General features: G+C 37.9%; 1 protein-coding gene across 14 annotated transcripts in view; it reads right to left on the bottom strand.

The window, feature by feature from the left end:
• Nucleotides 1-302: 302 nt before the first annotated feature.
• Nucleotides 303-16530, bottom strand: part of FMR1 (fragile X messenger ribonucleoprotein 1) — a 40115-nt gene continuing 23887 nt past the window's right edge. The window contains exons 10-17 of one of the 14 annotated variants that reach the window (XM_061408652.1): nt 14391-14500; nt 13575-13709; nt 13008-13070; nt 10330-10416; nt 7761-7956; nt 6039-6185; nt 5258-5340; nt 303-2653 (exon numbers count right to left, since the gene is read on the bottom strand). In XM_061408652.1, the coding sequence (XP_061264636.1) occupies nt 2543-2653; nt 5258-5340; nt 6039-6185; nt 7761-7956; nt 10330-10416; nt 13008-13070; nt 13575-13709; nt 14391-14500 (932 nt within the window). In that variant the 3' untranslated portion in view covers nt 303-2542. Of the gene's footprint in view, nt 2705-2837; nt 2965-5257; nt 5341-6037; nt 7047-7760; nt 7957-10329; nt 10417-13007; nt 13071-13574; nt 13710-14390; nt 14501-16530 lie in introns of those variants that run through there. The other 13 variants (XM_061408655.1, XM_061408646.1, XM_061408648.1 and 10 more) reach the window with 13 other exon arrangements.

Genomic DNA, 16530 nt, shown 5'->3' with positions numbered 1-16530 from the left:
TTCACTGACAGGAGCATGTCTTTAACATGGTTTAGTAGCATCCTATGTAATTAATGTGTTCAAATCCTCTAACTGGGAATATATAGAATTATTTTCAATTATCTACATTTCTGCCTTTTAGAAGCACATCAAAGATTATTTGCAAGGCATAATATATGCTTTGCATGATTAATACCTCCCCCCATCTCTAAGTTTTGTTACATTTAGAAATTTAAGACCAGGAACAAACATCTGTCAGACTAAATTTTTGCTTTTTCATAAGTGCAACTTTTTAATAAAAATTTACATCTAGATAAACAATCTTCAGATTTTTGAAATTTTAATAAGATTTTAAAAACATCATGACTTTGAACTGAAAAACATACATGTTTAGCACACAAATATTGTAATATGAATCAACTCCAACTCCACATGAAAACATGTGACTCAAATTACAGTTTTAGAAGTTAGTAATTCACATTTAAGCAAGTTAGCGCCTTGCTGAATTCAGCTGTGGTAAAAAAGAGACTTAGTGCATATTGTAATGGCACAATGTGCTTTTGTACCATTTTGTTGGTATTTTTCACCTTATTAAACAAGATCAAGTTCTTGAAAGTTGGTAGATAGCGGCTAACTTCCTATGACATGTGAAATTTCCAATGGTAACAGATACATTTTGTAACAGAACACTTTTCTATAGACTTTTCCTATCTTAAAATTTTAAAAGCAACCATTTGTAAGGATTGCATCAACATCAGTGTAGCAGAGGAAGATCAAACTTTATTGAAACTGCTTGCATACAAAATATATTGCACTATAACCAAACAAATGTCAACATAAAATCCAATCTGTTGTCGCTAATATGTACAGAGAATATTGCCCAAGAGCAGTTACATTACAAGGTCATTCTACCTTGGTTAATTATCTACAGTATTTTAAACCGAACAGCTTACAGATGATGTGTGCAAGGTACCAATTTCTGTTTTCAAATACTATACATTCCCAGAATAAATAACTAGAAATCAACATTAATGTTTGGCAATACTTTTAAAAGACTTTTTAATATTCTTGAAATCATGTGCAGTTTGTTGCCATTTTTATATGCTTATTTGTATGCAAGGAAAAGTAACCGTAATATGAAAATTCAAAGAAACAAACTCACAACAGACATCAGAGGCAGAACTTCGGTTTGTACGGCACTGTACAGATTCAGTGGTACCCCTACTTGGAGTTATTTTTTAAGAAAAATATAACATCTTAGAGTGAAGGTCCTTCACATATTTTCCTCAGTAAATCTCGTTAAAAAAAAAAAAAAAACCCTCAAAACTGAAACCCAATATGTCAAAAAAAAAAAAGGAAAAAAAACTAAAGAAAAAAGTTTCATGTGTTAACCAATCCTAGTCTGCTTTCCAATTCTGCTTATACATTAGACCTAATATTTCAAAGTTTACAAAACATTTAACCTGCTTCCAATGTTTCTCAGACAAAGTACCTGTACTTCACAGGATTATTATGCACACATGGAAATGACCTTTCTACCTCCCCCAAATAAGCTTGAAATGAAAATGAGAAACTTCACAAAACTCGGGGAGGACAAAATAAAAGACAGCTCTAAGTTAAAACTGGTCATCAGGCCAAAGAGCAGGCGTATCCTACTAACTTTCGACCAGGAAGATTTATTCCTAGCTGAAAACATTTGAGCCTCTTGCAAATGAAAAGACCGTTACTACTTTTCCGGTCTATACAGAAAAATTACACATCCCTCCAATAACACTATTTGTCAAACTTCAGTGCAACAGAACAAAAACAAAAGTCTTATTCTTTATACTGCCTAACCTGATGTTTATGTAAGAAAAAAAATATGGAAAGCATGCATTCTTCTATAAAGTACTAATGTTTGACAGGGTTTGCTACATCTTTTAACATTTAGTGTTTCCAACTTATCTTCCCTGAACTCTGCATCCAAATATAATATTCCTACCTGCCAAGATATAAAAAAGGCACAGATCATACAACTTTTTTTTTTTTTTTTGCTAATGAAAATGACAAACGTCACATCACACACATCTCAGGGTCCACTAAAATACTGGAAAAGTGGACCAAAACATAAACTGACACAGGACATGAAATGCCATAGTATTTTATGGACTTCTATATGAGATTGAAAATAGAAGTCTAACATGATTACCATAAATGCTATTATTCAGAAAAACTGAAATATACCAGTGAGTTATCACCCAATGCAGGGTAAACGGTCCAAATTAACAAAGAATATCACTGCGTGGTATTTAAAAAATAAACCAAATGAAAATCCTGTCCTGAAGTGCTAAGTATACTTAATTATTTAAAAGTAATGTTTCAAAAATTTTAAGACCTCATTTTGTGCAAATTCGAAAATTGCTGCTTATGGCCAATGTGAAAAAAGCAAAATTCTTAACGGAATTGTTCATTTCATGCCCTGTGCCACCTTGCCTACTATTTGTCTTTGGCCTAACAAAGTTTTCTAATATGGAATAAGAATTATGGAAATGGTATAGGGGATATCACTCCAGAATTATGCAGTTTAGGGTACTCCATTGACAAGTGGTTGCTGGCCATCCACGGTGTCTGGCTTTTCCTTCCTCTGGTTACGATCTTTACCCGTGCGCAGCCGATTACCTTCACTGGAGGTATTCTGTAATGTTTTAGTGTGGACACTCCTTTCATTATTGCAGTCAACTCTGATCTAAAACAAGTTATAGTTGTTATATACAAAGACCATATTCTGTTGTAATCTGTAATTGGCCTGACAAGAAATTTAAGCCCAAAGTGTATATTCCACATGTTAAAAGGGATTTGAATAGAAGAAGTGTGAGAAATTAAGGTCAGGTAGGAGCTTTATTTGGCTTATGATTCTAAAACACTCTTCTTCTGTAACTGGAACACCTTGGTCATCTCACTGCATCCAAAGTTAGATAAAAACTCACAATCCTACTGTGTCTTCTTCTAAGTAGAACAAAACAATGAGAAACAAATAGTTAAAATGAACTCCCATTACGGATTGCAAAATATATATGCAAAATATACAGGTCTGTTCAAAAAAATGGTTTATTCTTCAAAGATATGAAACCCAGGAGGAGAGAGACAAATTATTGTCTTCCTATTCTGATGTTACCAGAGCAATAACTTAACTCACTTATTAACTAGCCTTTAGTTGACATCTTCATTTCTATCATAAGTATGATTAACTTTTTCTACAGTAAGGGCTCCCTTTGTCTTACAATATGTGTGTGTATATAAATATACACATATACTGTATATACTCATAAATATACACACACACTATATATCCTCATATGAACACTGGTTTCTAGTAGCTTGTATTACAGTAAGGCAAGTCAGAGGATCATACAACTTAAACTCTGAAGAATAAGAATAGTACAGGGAAATTTGAAGACACTAATGTGTGGGACTGGAATCCCAGGAAGAGGACAGAGACGAGTATGATTTAAAAAATAATATTCTGAGATTTATATAATATTTTAAGTGCCAGCATTGAACACTTAAAATACTGCTAATGCAATTGTAGATGCTGTACAAAAGAAAGATAATGTTGACACACAGGCCTGAAACAATTAATAAAAGTACTGATATGCTTCAAGTACAAATGGGACTACCTATAGCCCCAAAATGGTGCACTCGAATTTCAAAGTGTGTTTAATTGTTGGTCCTGGGTGAGTGTTTTAACTGTTTGGTTGTCAAGAGGGGAATTATAAAACTGGTACATAAACACCTTACATTTGTGTAAAACACATGTGTACATAATTTCATCAATCTCTAGGTCTAAGATCTTTTCTGTGATGCTCCTTAAGCACCAGCTAATAGTTAACACCTACTTACAAATGCTAGGACTTCCCTGGTGGCTCAGACGGTAAAGCGTCTGTCTACAATGTGAGAGACTTGGATTCAATCCCTGGGTTGGGAAGATTCCCTGGAGACGGAAATGGCAACTCACTCCAGTACTTCTTGCCTTGAAAATCCCATGGACGGAGGAGCTTGGTGCAGGCTACTACCCATGGGGTCACAAAGAGTCGGGCATGACTCAGCGACTTCAATTTCTTTCTTTCTACAAATGCTATGAATTCTAAGGAATATTCTGTCATGAAGTTTCTGCTCTTAAAATTTATGTCTCACTAATTTTAGGTACTGGTCCCAAACCAATCCATAGTCATGAAAGGACCCCCAACTACTTGGATTAAGTCCTCAGAGTTAAAGCAGCAGCCGAAGAGATCATGTGTTCTGGGAATGAGGTACCAGGGTTCAAATATCACTCTGCTGCTGCTGCTAAGTCGCTTCAGTCGTGTCCGACTCTGTGCGACCCCATAGACGGCAGCCCACCAGGCTCCGCCCATCCCTGGGATTCTCCAGGCAAGAACACTGGAGTGGGTTGCCATTTCCTTCTTCAATGCGTGAAAGTGAAAGGTGAAAGTGAAGTCCCTCAGTCGTGTCTGACTCTTAGTGACCCCATGGACCAGCCTACCAGGCTCCTCCATCCATGGGATTTTCCAGGCAAGAGTACTGGAGTGGGGTGCCACTGCCTTCTCCGAAATATCACTCTAGTGTATGCTAACTATGTGACTCAATCTTTCTAAACTTCAGTTTACTCATCTATAAAACAGAGTAATAAAACTTCTTACCTCAGGGTACTGTTCAAACATTAAGTGAGATACAATACACCCAGCCAAGGTACCTGGCCGTGCTTGGGGGCTCATTTTAAAATTATGTTAACAATGTGTTCAGCACAGGTGCTGGCCACATGAGATGGGTTCTCAGGGAAGAGGCTGGCTCTAAATAGGCAGCTGACTGATTCAGCATGTACTAGCCGAGTGTCATCAGCCCTGTCTATTGTGAGCTAGATACCTTCTTTTTCTTACTTTCCAGTCAGAGAACACCCTATCCTTGCAACTCTGGTGAGGAGGGATGTGGGTTCCACAGGGCTTATGCAAGTCTCTCTCAGTACATTCCTGGATGTTTCTTTCCTTGGAGAATGGGGGTAGGGAGGACCACCTATGTGGTACTGAAGTCATAATGTGGTTGTCAAAATCTTTACAAATACTGAGACTGCACATTCTCTAGAGAAATCTTCTTTGTATACTTGTCATAAAGGACTAAAATTGACCACAAATGTAATGTTGAAAAGAAAGTATTTCACAAATACCTATATAGTATAGCAAATTCACATAAATCTCAAACTTCTGTAACTGGCACAATTTAGATGAAAAGAGGCACAAAGGTTTACCTGGAGGGATCCATCTGCTGTTCTTCCTTTAGCCTCTCTTGGATTACGTGGACGATTATCTGTTCGGGAGTGATCGTCGTTTCCTAGAGGGACATTTTTAAAAGGTTCAATGGTCACTGATTCTGACATGCCTATTGGAGAGTTCTTTGTTCCCACATCCTCAATTTATTTAGACCAATCACAGAATCTAAAATATAATCAACAACCTAGCAATTTTAGTTACACACTGTCTAATAATCTAGCATCCAGGTGGCACTAGTGGCAAAGAACCTGCCTGCCAATGCAGGAGACATAAGAGACCTGAGTTCTATCCCTGCATCAGGAAGATCCCCTGGATAAGGAAATGGCTACCCACTCTAGTACTCTTGCCTGGAGAAGCCCATGGACAAAGGAGCCTGGTGGGTTACAGTCCACAGGGCTGCAAAGAGCTGGACATGACTAAAGCGGCTTAATGCACAGCAGCATATGTTACAGAAAACATTTCTAAGCCATTACAGTCCTACATCAACTGTGTGATATGTCAACCTGAACTAATGATTAGATGTGATGTTTAGAGTACCCAAAGAAGCTGAACTAGTTATCAGGGGTTATTCATATGTTTGTAAATTGTAAGGAAGCCTGTCTGATATTGCTAATTACACGAGCCTTTCTTATGGTGACCAGTACAAAATGGGAGAAATGGGGGCTTGATAGTATGTCACTTAATCACCTAGCTTTTTCATAGAACTTCAGACAGTTGTTACAATTCAGCTTCATTTCTTAAATGAAAAACCCTCCGTACCTTTGAAGCTGCCTCCACGTCCTCTTCCTCCTTGTCCTCTTCCTCCGCCGCCACGCCGCCGCCCGTCTCCTCTGCGCAGGAAGTTCTCCCTCTCTTCCTCTGTTGGAGCTAATGACCAATCACTGAGTTCATCTCTGTGGTCAGATTCTGTTTCAGAAGCATTTGATGCTTCAGAATTAGTTCCTATCGAGAGTTAAAAGTTATATACCATTGTCCGACTTAAAAAAATGTTAGGTTAACAGAAACTTCCAGAGACGTTTCTGGGGGTAATCCATTACACTTCCTAATTTATAAGCCCACCAAAGAGTATATTATCACCTTCCATTTTGTAAAACAAATTATCTTAAGTTTAAAATGAAGGTTTTCATGATATTTGAGGTCATTTTTGTTTCAAACATTTTTGGTTCTCATTAAAAAAAAGGAATTCTATTAGCCATCTAAGTTCAAACCTGAGTATGCCACATCATTAAACAGCTGTGCTCCTTTAAACATCTGTGCTCTTTGGAGGAAAAGTTGCCTACAACAATTAAATGCAATACTTTGATAAACAAAACTTCTAGAAAGAAAGTTCCTTTTAACAAGGTTTGGCCCAGGGACAAAGGGGAATGCACAAATTTTGGTCATCTTAGAGAGAGTGGCAAAGGTGGCCATTGTGGCTACTATCTCAGGGAATGGTCTCTTGTGGGATCAGGGACTGGACCTCGCTGAATGGGGATATGCTTGTCTGATGCTTGGTCCACAACCTTCCCTCCCACTCCCACAGGAATAACTGATCATTAGAAAGAATTTACTGTAGTGAACTTATTATGCCTGAGTGGGTGGGTTAATGACACAGGGGATGGGAGATGGGAAAAGAACTTCCTGGTGAGAGGGGACCTTCCAAAGCATCAAGAACAGACAGTTGGGAAAGGGATGAGGGCTCAGGTTCAAGGTTGGCCTTAGGAGTAGGTAGCTCTCTCCCCCACTCCAGAACATCAACTCTACTACCTCTCTCTTCCTCTGTTGGAGCTAATGAGAAATTATAGCTTCACCATTATAGCTTCATTCCTGTGGATCTTGAAGGCTTTTCCATCTTACTGAGTTCCTTTTTGAAACGCAAATATTTGTGAGATGGATTATACCTTATACCATCATTAGCCAGTTACATAGTAGATACACAGTTGAGCAAGACAGTAGGCACGGGCAGTGGGACAGCGTTCAGTGAAAGGTACTGGGAGAGAAGAAAGCAGCACTGAGCAAAGAGCTGGGGAGGCAAAGAGAAGCTTCGCCTACTTCTTGACTTTGCCTAGGGCTGACTTTGGCCATGCCACTCAAAATCACCTTATGAGCCACAGGATGCAGACCCCTGATTTACACAGTCCATCCAGCAAGTATGACCAGCACATGCCTGACAAAACATGAGCCACAGTACACAAATGAAAAAAAGTTTTGGCTATATAGTAATAAAATCAGGAAAGGCCTTAGGAAAGGCATTAGCATACAAGGGCTTAAGCAGATTTATCCCCAGTCACACTGTGGACAGAACTCACACCTGCCCTGTGAACTCTATGGGTTATTATCAGGTTTTTCACTCTATGTGTCTTGCAACACAATTTGACCCACTGTGAATTGGAAACCATGTAGTGAGAAATTGTTATAATGGAGTTCTAATGAATATTAGAGATTAGCAGCTATTAAGTCTAGGAACAGATAAAGTTACTGAGTAAAATGCTTAGTTTGTACCTGAAGTATATCCAGGACCGCGTCTGCCGTGCCCCCTATTTCTGTAAGGTCTACTACCTCGACCCAGTCCTTGACCATCATCAGTCACATAGCCTTTTTCCTTATCTGTACGATTTGGTGGTGGTCTAGAACTAGCTCCAATCTGTCGCAACTGCTCATCAATTTGTAATCTCTCCAAACGCAACTGGTCTACTTCCTATTTAAAATATACAAGATAACAGTAAAAATAATTTGACATTTTACTTAACAAAACCTTTCTCCTTTTCATCAGATAAAAAGTATACTGGAAATATTTCAATTTCAGCTCTAAGTTTATAGTAAACACTGTTACACAGAATTATCAGGAAATCGAACGGTCTCCTTAAAAAGAAAATTACTATAGGTAACCTATTATTGATGTCTAGAATTAAGAGATATAACAAAAATACTCAGCATTAAAATTATACTGACAGAATTTAAAGTTATTTAATTTGGCAATATTATCCAATAGATCTGCTAAGGCACAAATATGGTAGTTTGGGGACTTCTTGATAATAGGTTATTGAATAAAACAACTCTAAAATGTATGAATACAGATAAATGACATTTAAGACTTAACCAGCTAAGCTTAAAAATCACACATTGTAAATAATCTTAATTAATAAAACACTGAATGTGGGCCATCTTCTACTTTCAAAGAACAGGAACTATCTAACAGTTAACCCAAAAAGTTGGATATCATGCCTTGAAAACCTCTTAAAGACTACAACTCTGCTAAAACAAGTATGATGAACAGTATAAAGTTAATTGATCAAAATATATACCTGGGGTCCACTAATAGACCCTCACACACAATGCTTCCAATATGCTAGGTTCTGTCAAAACCAGATGATGTCTCAGCTCTAACCCTTCTCCTTCCAATTTATTCATAAACATCGATTTACTAGCTGCAGGGAACTGGATCCACAACTAGAGTAGTGGTTGGGTGTCTCAGTCAAGCAGAGGCAATCATAGGGACTGTCCACATGAACAGTCACTGGGGAAGCCCCTGTAAAGCTAAGTTCTTAAAATCTTAGTATAGCAGTTTCAGGAAAAGGGCAGGTAAGGATCTAGATGAGTGCCATCTGTGCTCTGAACCAGACATTGTTTTACAAAGGACTTAATTAAAGGAGAGACTGCCGCTGAGTGAGTGGCTTACTCCAAAAGTACAGTTATAGCTCATGGAATGGGTGGATCTTGCAAAACAGAATGGTAGTCCAGGTTATCCCATGGGGGCAAAGCAGTCATCACTTGGTGAGAGACGCCAAGCCCACTCAAGGGAAGATCTGGTGATGGGAAGCATGGCAACAGGACAGCTGCCAATAATCCAAAAAGATATTCAATTGTGAAGAATAAATCAAAAGATCTAAAGAACACTGGTTAAAAGAACAAGGGACTGACATAATGCAACCTTAAATTTCCAGGTCTTCAACATTATTTAAGCTAAGAATAGGAAGAAAAACACATACAACAGATTACACGTAAGACACACTTTAAAACAAAAGTGAATAAGCAAATCAATGGGGTATCCTACCCACACAAACCTTGCTGGATGAAACCTCTCCATTTTCAATTATTAATTGACCACCATAAGAAGGATAAGAAGTGCCTAGCTATTATGTTTTTCTTCCTTATTTACATGTAACTATAAATTGCTTCATTTTATTTAAGAAGTCAGCAGAAAAATTCTTAACAGGATAGCCTCATAAATACAACAGAAAGTTGGATTACTTTAAAAATAATATTTAGTACCCGTTACAGTATGTTTCTGATACATGTGGATACAAAGATGGAATTATAAAAGTGACATTGGTAAAATTCTATTTTGTTGAATTACAGAACAGTTGACCAAAATAAATTTTAAAAAACACCTAGTCTAGGGAGGTGATTTGCCTACAGACACAGAGCTGGTCATGGCAGAAGACTACCATCAAGTGCTGGACTGCCAATCCACTGCTTTTACTGCTATGCCCTGCAGCCTCCTGGTTCCTGCTTTCCAGATTCTAAGCTGGAGTAGGCACAGTGGTACAAATACCAACTAAAATGAGCATTTATACAAGGAGACATAAATTGCTTCTAGTTTGTAAAACGGAGTATAGAGAAAATTATGAAGGGTACACATTTAAACAGAGGACTTCATGAAACTCTGGGCTATTCCTGATAAATGACATAAAGGGGACAACAAAGCAAGTGTTACAGACATAAAATTTGGCCTGGAAAAAACTCTCAAGGGCTAGAAAGGATCAATGGGATGAAAAGGATTTTAGACAGGATTGTCTAAAGTGGATATGAGGGTTTAACAGAAGAATAATGGGAAATAGGGAAATTTCTTCAGAATGGGGATACTGATTCTTTAAATGATGGAAAACTGACTTGTGTTTTCAGAAAGAACACAATAAGCTAAACAAAATGAGTTTTTTTGTTTTATCTTTTATAGGTCTTTCATTATCATGTACAGGCTAGAAGAAATCTTAATTGTGTTAAGATTTACTATGGAGTATTTCTATTTTAGCGCAAAAAGATTCAAAGTTAAAGTTCTTCCTGTTCTCACCTTTAAATAGTTCAGATGATAATCCAAAAGAACAGTGGCATTAGCGATGCTGTCTTTTGTTCCCACAAACACAAATGGTACCATACCCTGAAATAGAAATGACAACAATAATCTTATAAAATTAATGATGAATTACAATCTGAAATATGCAAATAATGACTAAATCCCTAGCACAGGATCTGACAAACGGTAGGTACAGAAAAGTTTGTTGAAAATATGAAATACATAAAAACAAGAGTAGTTAGTATGTTTTACACATCTCCTGTGTATAAGGACAGATCAACATAGCAACCATTAAATCCATCAGGGTTACTACGATTTAAACACTATTAAATGTTGGCAAGCTTATAAATTATGTAACTCAAAATTATACAAGTTTGAAAATGAGACACATAAACAAAATGAGTACTTTAAAATACTCTTATTAAATTACTGCAGGTTTTATTTAGACAAAATTCCAAATTAAAATTAGATACTAGGGCACAAAAATAAAAACTAAATCAACTTTGCTAACCAAGTCAACAGAGTACAAATAAGAGACAAACAAAAAGAGTTAGGCTAAATTAATGTGCACTTAGTAATTATTCTGTGAGAGGGGGGAAACTGGGCATATTCATGAACATAAAATTTAACATTTCAATATAATGTACTCTGAACATTGTAAAGGACTGAACCATTAAGAAAGTTTGATCTCCCTATGATACAACTTTAAGGATAGATTTTTTGAAAAACAAGTATACTAAAAATGTGTACTTCTAGCTCATCAGTAGAAATGAGGGGGAAAAAAATTGTTTCTTGCGGCAAGTTATAGGGAAGCCTAGGCCAGTTCTGTCGGAGAAGGCAATGGCACCAGTACTCCAGTACTTTTGTACTCTTGCACTCCAGTACTCTTGCCTGGAAAATCCCATGGACGGAGGAACCTGGTGGGCTGCAGGCCATGGGGTCGCTGAGGGTCGGACACGACTGAGCGACTTCACTTTCACTTTTCACTTTCATGCATTGGAGAAGGAAATGGCAACCCACTCCAGTGTTCTTGCCTGGAGAATCCCAGGGACAGGGGAGCCTGGTGGGCTGCCGTCTGTGGGGTCGCACAGAGTCACACACGACCGAAGCGACTTAGCAGCAGCAGCAGCAGGCCAGTTCTGTAAACTAACAGCTGGCAATTATGACCTTCAAAGCTGAGAATAATTCAGTATTTCACTACTGATGAAATTCTCATGGTTACTGATAGTCACAAGTGACTAAAGAAAAGTACACAGTAGTTTTGATGTATATATATTAGAATTTTCTAGGTGAAAGAAGCCAAGAAACTTAGCAAGTATCACTCTTTTAAAAAGAGCATTTGTTCAATAGGTGTTGGTACTGCTAGGCTGCTTTTGTTTGCTTGCACTCAGTATATAGCACCTTAAACGTATGTGGGGTTGGAATAGGTTTTTTTCTTTTTCCTTCCACACGAACATGGCTGTTCAGAGGGTACAAGACTGAATAATTAGGAAATATTGCTTGCAAACTGGCATCCGTCTGGTAGGCAAGTCATTGCTTCCTAGTAACTAGAACCACCTGAAGAATCAGGTGCCACTGAAAACGCATGGGCTTCTTTTTTTCACCGAATGAACTATGGAATTAATCAGGCCTATGACCCAGATCTTTTTTTGTCAAAAACATTTTTGACTGTTGAGGTTTTTTTCCCCAACTGACTTTCTTACAAAGCAGTTAACCATATTATTTTCCAAAATGCCCTATGATGAAATGCTATGCCCTGCTCCTTGGATCACATACTATCAAAATAAGCTTTAATGCCACAGATTTAGCTGATCAACTTTGAAGCAAATAGTGAAAAGCAAAATTATCTTTCAACATTTCCAAACTGATGATGTACCCAAGTGCCACTCTATTAAGCACAGCACTAGTGGACCAGAATAGTTAAGACAAAGAAAGGCAAGAGCAGAACAGTGACCTTCAATGTAGATACCAGGAAAAAGTGATCCCCTGATCTGGGATGAGAACTGGACTCCCCCGCACAGAGGAATGTCCAATCCACTTGCAGTTACATTTCTCTTTATAAAATGCTATTTTCGCTTTTAATCTCTTGTTACTCATAACTTTTCTTCCCATCAACAGTTCATACAGGCCAGATGAGGCGGCATGCCCTCAAGAAACTAACAATGTAAGGATAAAACAAGTAAACATCTATGTGCTAAGTGCTACAGACAGGGATGACCACATCAGATTATCAAAGGGGAGAAAGGCTCTTGAGCTCAGGGGGAGGGACCTGATGGCAAGTACACAAGGAAAGAGGCACATGGAATAAGCCCACAGCAAGGTGGCAAGCTGGAGAAAACAGAGGGCTTCTGGCAGAGGAAGCATATGCATGTATCTAGGAGCAACAAGCAGTAGACAGCAGTGTTTGGACAACTCTAAGTATGGCTCAAGCCTCTCTCCAGTGCAAGGAAGAGGAGTGGTAAGAGATGATATTGGTCAGGTGGCTGTGAAAAAAAGGCCTTGTAAGCAACAGGAAGGAGTATCAGCTTTCTCCCCAGGGCAATGGAGCAAAAAAACCCACAGACACACCTCCACCATGCCCCAATTCTGATGATCATTTGAAAGTCTTTCTTAACAAGGGGAATAAACATTAAAATATAAAATTAAAATGTATTTTTCAAGGAATGGTTTCCTACCTGCCAAGCCTTGAGTTCAGGTTTCTGGGATTCCCCTGCTACAATGGATGAAACCACTAACACCTAAAGCAGTATAAGGAATGCAAGTGATGTCATTAACTATAACAAATGATACACAGAAGCCTGAACGCAGGACTTTCACTGTAGGACTTCTAAATTCGTTTCTAAACAATTCGGTTAGTTCAAATATTGAAAGTCAGTTTAAAAATATGGCTTTAGGTAACAATTTATGCATCTAACACAAGGTACATTTGGATATATTATAACCTGCAAAATTTCAAGAGCTAGAGCATGAAAAAATTAAAGTCCACCCTCAGAAGAAAAATGTGACCACTAAATGCAACCCCATATTTTATGTTTACAGCATAAGATTTGTCACTGTGAATAAACTGAAAAGTAATTATCTCATTGGTCTGTAATATCTTGTAAGCTGGCAATCAGATCTGAAACAGATATAGCATGAATAGTCTATAAGCCTAACCAGACAACATACCCAAAACAACAACTGTGACATTTGGGGCAAAGAAATTACTTACAGTATAATTCCAAGTGACAATTATTTCTTACCCTCTGGACTTTTGTGCTGTTAGGTTGTGAAAAGTGAGTGCTGTTTTCCTTTATATCTGTATGTTTTTTATCTTCTGAGGGAATAGGTCCAACCCTTGAGTTACTGGAAGGTAGGGAATTTGGTGGCATCATTTCCTTGGTGAAAAACACAAAACATAAAAGAGGAAAAAAAGGATCCATTTTTAAAATTTTACTTAGCACCATTATTATATCAATGATCATCTTTTTTAAGAACAGAAACTATTATAGACAGTTTTGGTAAACAAACTTAGAGAATGCAAAAACTGTGCAATAAAAATGCACACAGATTGCAGTTAAAAGAACCTTTCACAAAAGCAAAGACTAGACAACATATGAAAATTATGGCAATTTGGAAGGATTTTATTTTAAACAGTATCATTGTATAGAAGAGCACGCCCTCACCTCCTCCATCCCAAATACTTCAAAAAATGTAAGGCAACACAAACACAAACATACAAACTAAAAAAGCCAAAAGATGAAAGCCAAAAACCTAATTAGTATCCCAATTTTGTCTCTACCAGTAACTTAAGTGATTTGAAGTGTGCTTCAGATTTTGTTTTTACATTTGTGATGGCCCATGCTAAAAATCTAGAAATAAGACTTAAGGAGTTAAAGGGACTAATACACAATCACAGCATCAGAGACTAGAAAGAGGCCGTCATCTATAACTCCAATTAGCTGGCATGCCTGACAGAGGTTTTACATTCACATTATGTGCATATTAGAGGCCTCTAAGTTACTGTGTCAAATAAAAGACTTTATTAGATAAACCAAAAACATGCACTAGAAACATACCTCTTCTTGTGGAACATTTTTCTCATTTTCAGCCTCAATTCTCACCCTCACAACTCCTGACTTGTCCACAATCTCTTGAATCAGTTTTCCATTTTTTCCTATTACTTTGCCTAAGTTAAAAAATGAATAATTCATGTTTGGTTTTAAAATCACACACCTCAAACCAGTAAGCACACCCTACTGTAAACTATAACATTTTATATATGTATAAAATTTCATATAATTTGAATTCTATCTCAAAACCAAAACAGAGACTTTTTTCAAAAACAAACAAACAAACACAGTTTTTCATTCTATGAAGTCATCACAGTTCAAACTCCTTTGGTCTGGTATGAATTGAGTCACAACTTGTGAACTGTCAGGATAATTTTGCATTTTTAAGGCAGTTCAAAATATGCTCTTATTTGGCATACAAGGGCACACTTTAAATGTTCAGATAGAGTGGTGTGTATCCTTCTTTCTGCAAAGCTCTATAAAAAGAATTAATGAAAAGGATAAATAATAGAAAATACAATTGCTTATTTCACAATTTCAATCCTATCTGTATCTGATTTACACCTGCTTCTTTGCCCATGGCAAATATTTTTAGAATTTTATACGGCACATTTATAAGACACTCTAAAAGCGGCATAAGCAGCTATGCTGCTGCTGCTGCTTAGTCGCTCAGTTGTGTCCTACTCTTTGGGACCCCATGGACTGTAGCCCGCCAGGCTCCTCTGTCCATGGGATTCTCTAGGCAAGAGCACTGGAGGGGGTAGCCATCCTTCCTCCAGGGGGATCTTCCCAACCCAGGGATCGAACCCTGATGTCCTGCATTGCAGGCATATTCTTTACCGTCTGAGCCACCAGGGAAGCCCATAAGCAGCTATACATTCATCTAGAAGTACACATTCTTCAGGCCAATGTGTTAGTGGACTACTACTCTTGTGCGTGACTCACAAATTAAACTAGTATGCTAGAAGGTGATTAGTTACAGAATAAAAGATTAAGAAATCACACTTTAGCTTAACACCACAATGAAAAAGTTTAAAACCAGTTCCAGATTAAGTTTTATCGTATCATCTGTTAAAACTCTGAAGACTTCAAACACCAGCAATAGAGAGGCACTCAAATCTCTCTCACTTTAAAAAATTTAATCATATACTTAGCTGGGAAATGACTGCTTTCAGAGCCAGCAAAACAAGACATTCCAAATACTAAAAACAACTGATTGTAGAAATCTACATACGAATTACATCCAATTGCAAGGGCACTCCCAGGTACTTAAAGCAAGCTGAGCTGGCCATGCCCATAAATGGGTTTGCCCCACCACTTCATCTAAGGTAGGGATGGGGATCCTAAACAATTCCTAAATGAAATCCTAAAGGATATCAACCCTGAATATTCATTGGAAGGACTGAAGTTCCAAAACTTTGGCCACCTGATGCAAAGAACCCACTCGCTGGAAGATATCCTGATTCTGGGAAAGATCAAGGGGGAGACAGAGGATGAGATGGTTGGATGGCATCACTGACTCAGTGGACATGTTGTTTAGTTGTTCAGTCACGTCTGACTCTTTCCGAGCCCATGAATTGCAGCTTGCCAGCCTTCCCTGTCCTTTACCACCTCCCAGAGCTTGCTCAAACTCACGTCCATTGTGGAAGGACGGGGAAACCTGGCGTGCTGCAGTCCATGGGGTCACAAAGAGTTAAACATGATTTAGCGACTGAACAACAATAAAGGAAAAAAACAGGAATGAAAATTTGCTGAGCCAATCCTAGATAAAAATGCAGGGAAAGCCTTCTCAAAGCAAGACCTTGTGGTTCTTCAAATCAGAATAGCCTTGGTATTCCTGCTGTGTGTGCCAGTCTCATTTACCCCCACAACCTCTTCTGCCTGGTCAGTGGTCAGGGAAAAGAACTGACACACTAAATCAGGACTCCTGACCTAGGTGTTTCTGCAATTATTTCTGTTGTTCTTCCCCTCAAATGAAAAGGGAAAGAAGGAGGAGGGAAGTTACATGGAGTCTTCCCATTTTTTTTTTTCTTTAAATCTGTAGCACATTTTCATGAATTGATGCTGATTTTAATAAAGGTCTTTTAAATGAGTTAGCAAAAGGAAAAAGGAGATTTTGGCACATGTTTCTACTAATATCTTAACA

This window comes from Bos javanicus, chromosome X (genome assembly GCF_032452875.1).
Source record: "Bos javanicus breed banteng chromosome X, ARS-OSU_banteng_1.0, whole genome shotgun sequence".
Taxonomy (NCBI): domain Eukaryota; kingdom Metazoa; phylum Chordata; class Mammalia; order Artiodactyla; family Bovidae; genus Bos; species Bos javanicus.
This window is presented reverse-complemented; position numbering and strand designations above follow the sequence as displayed.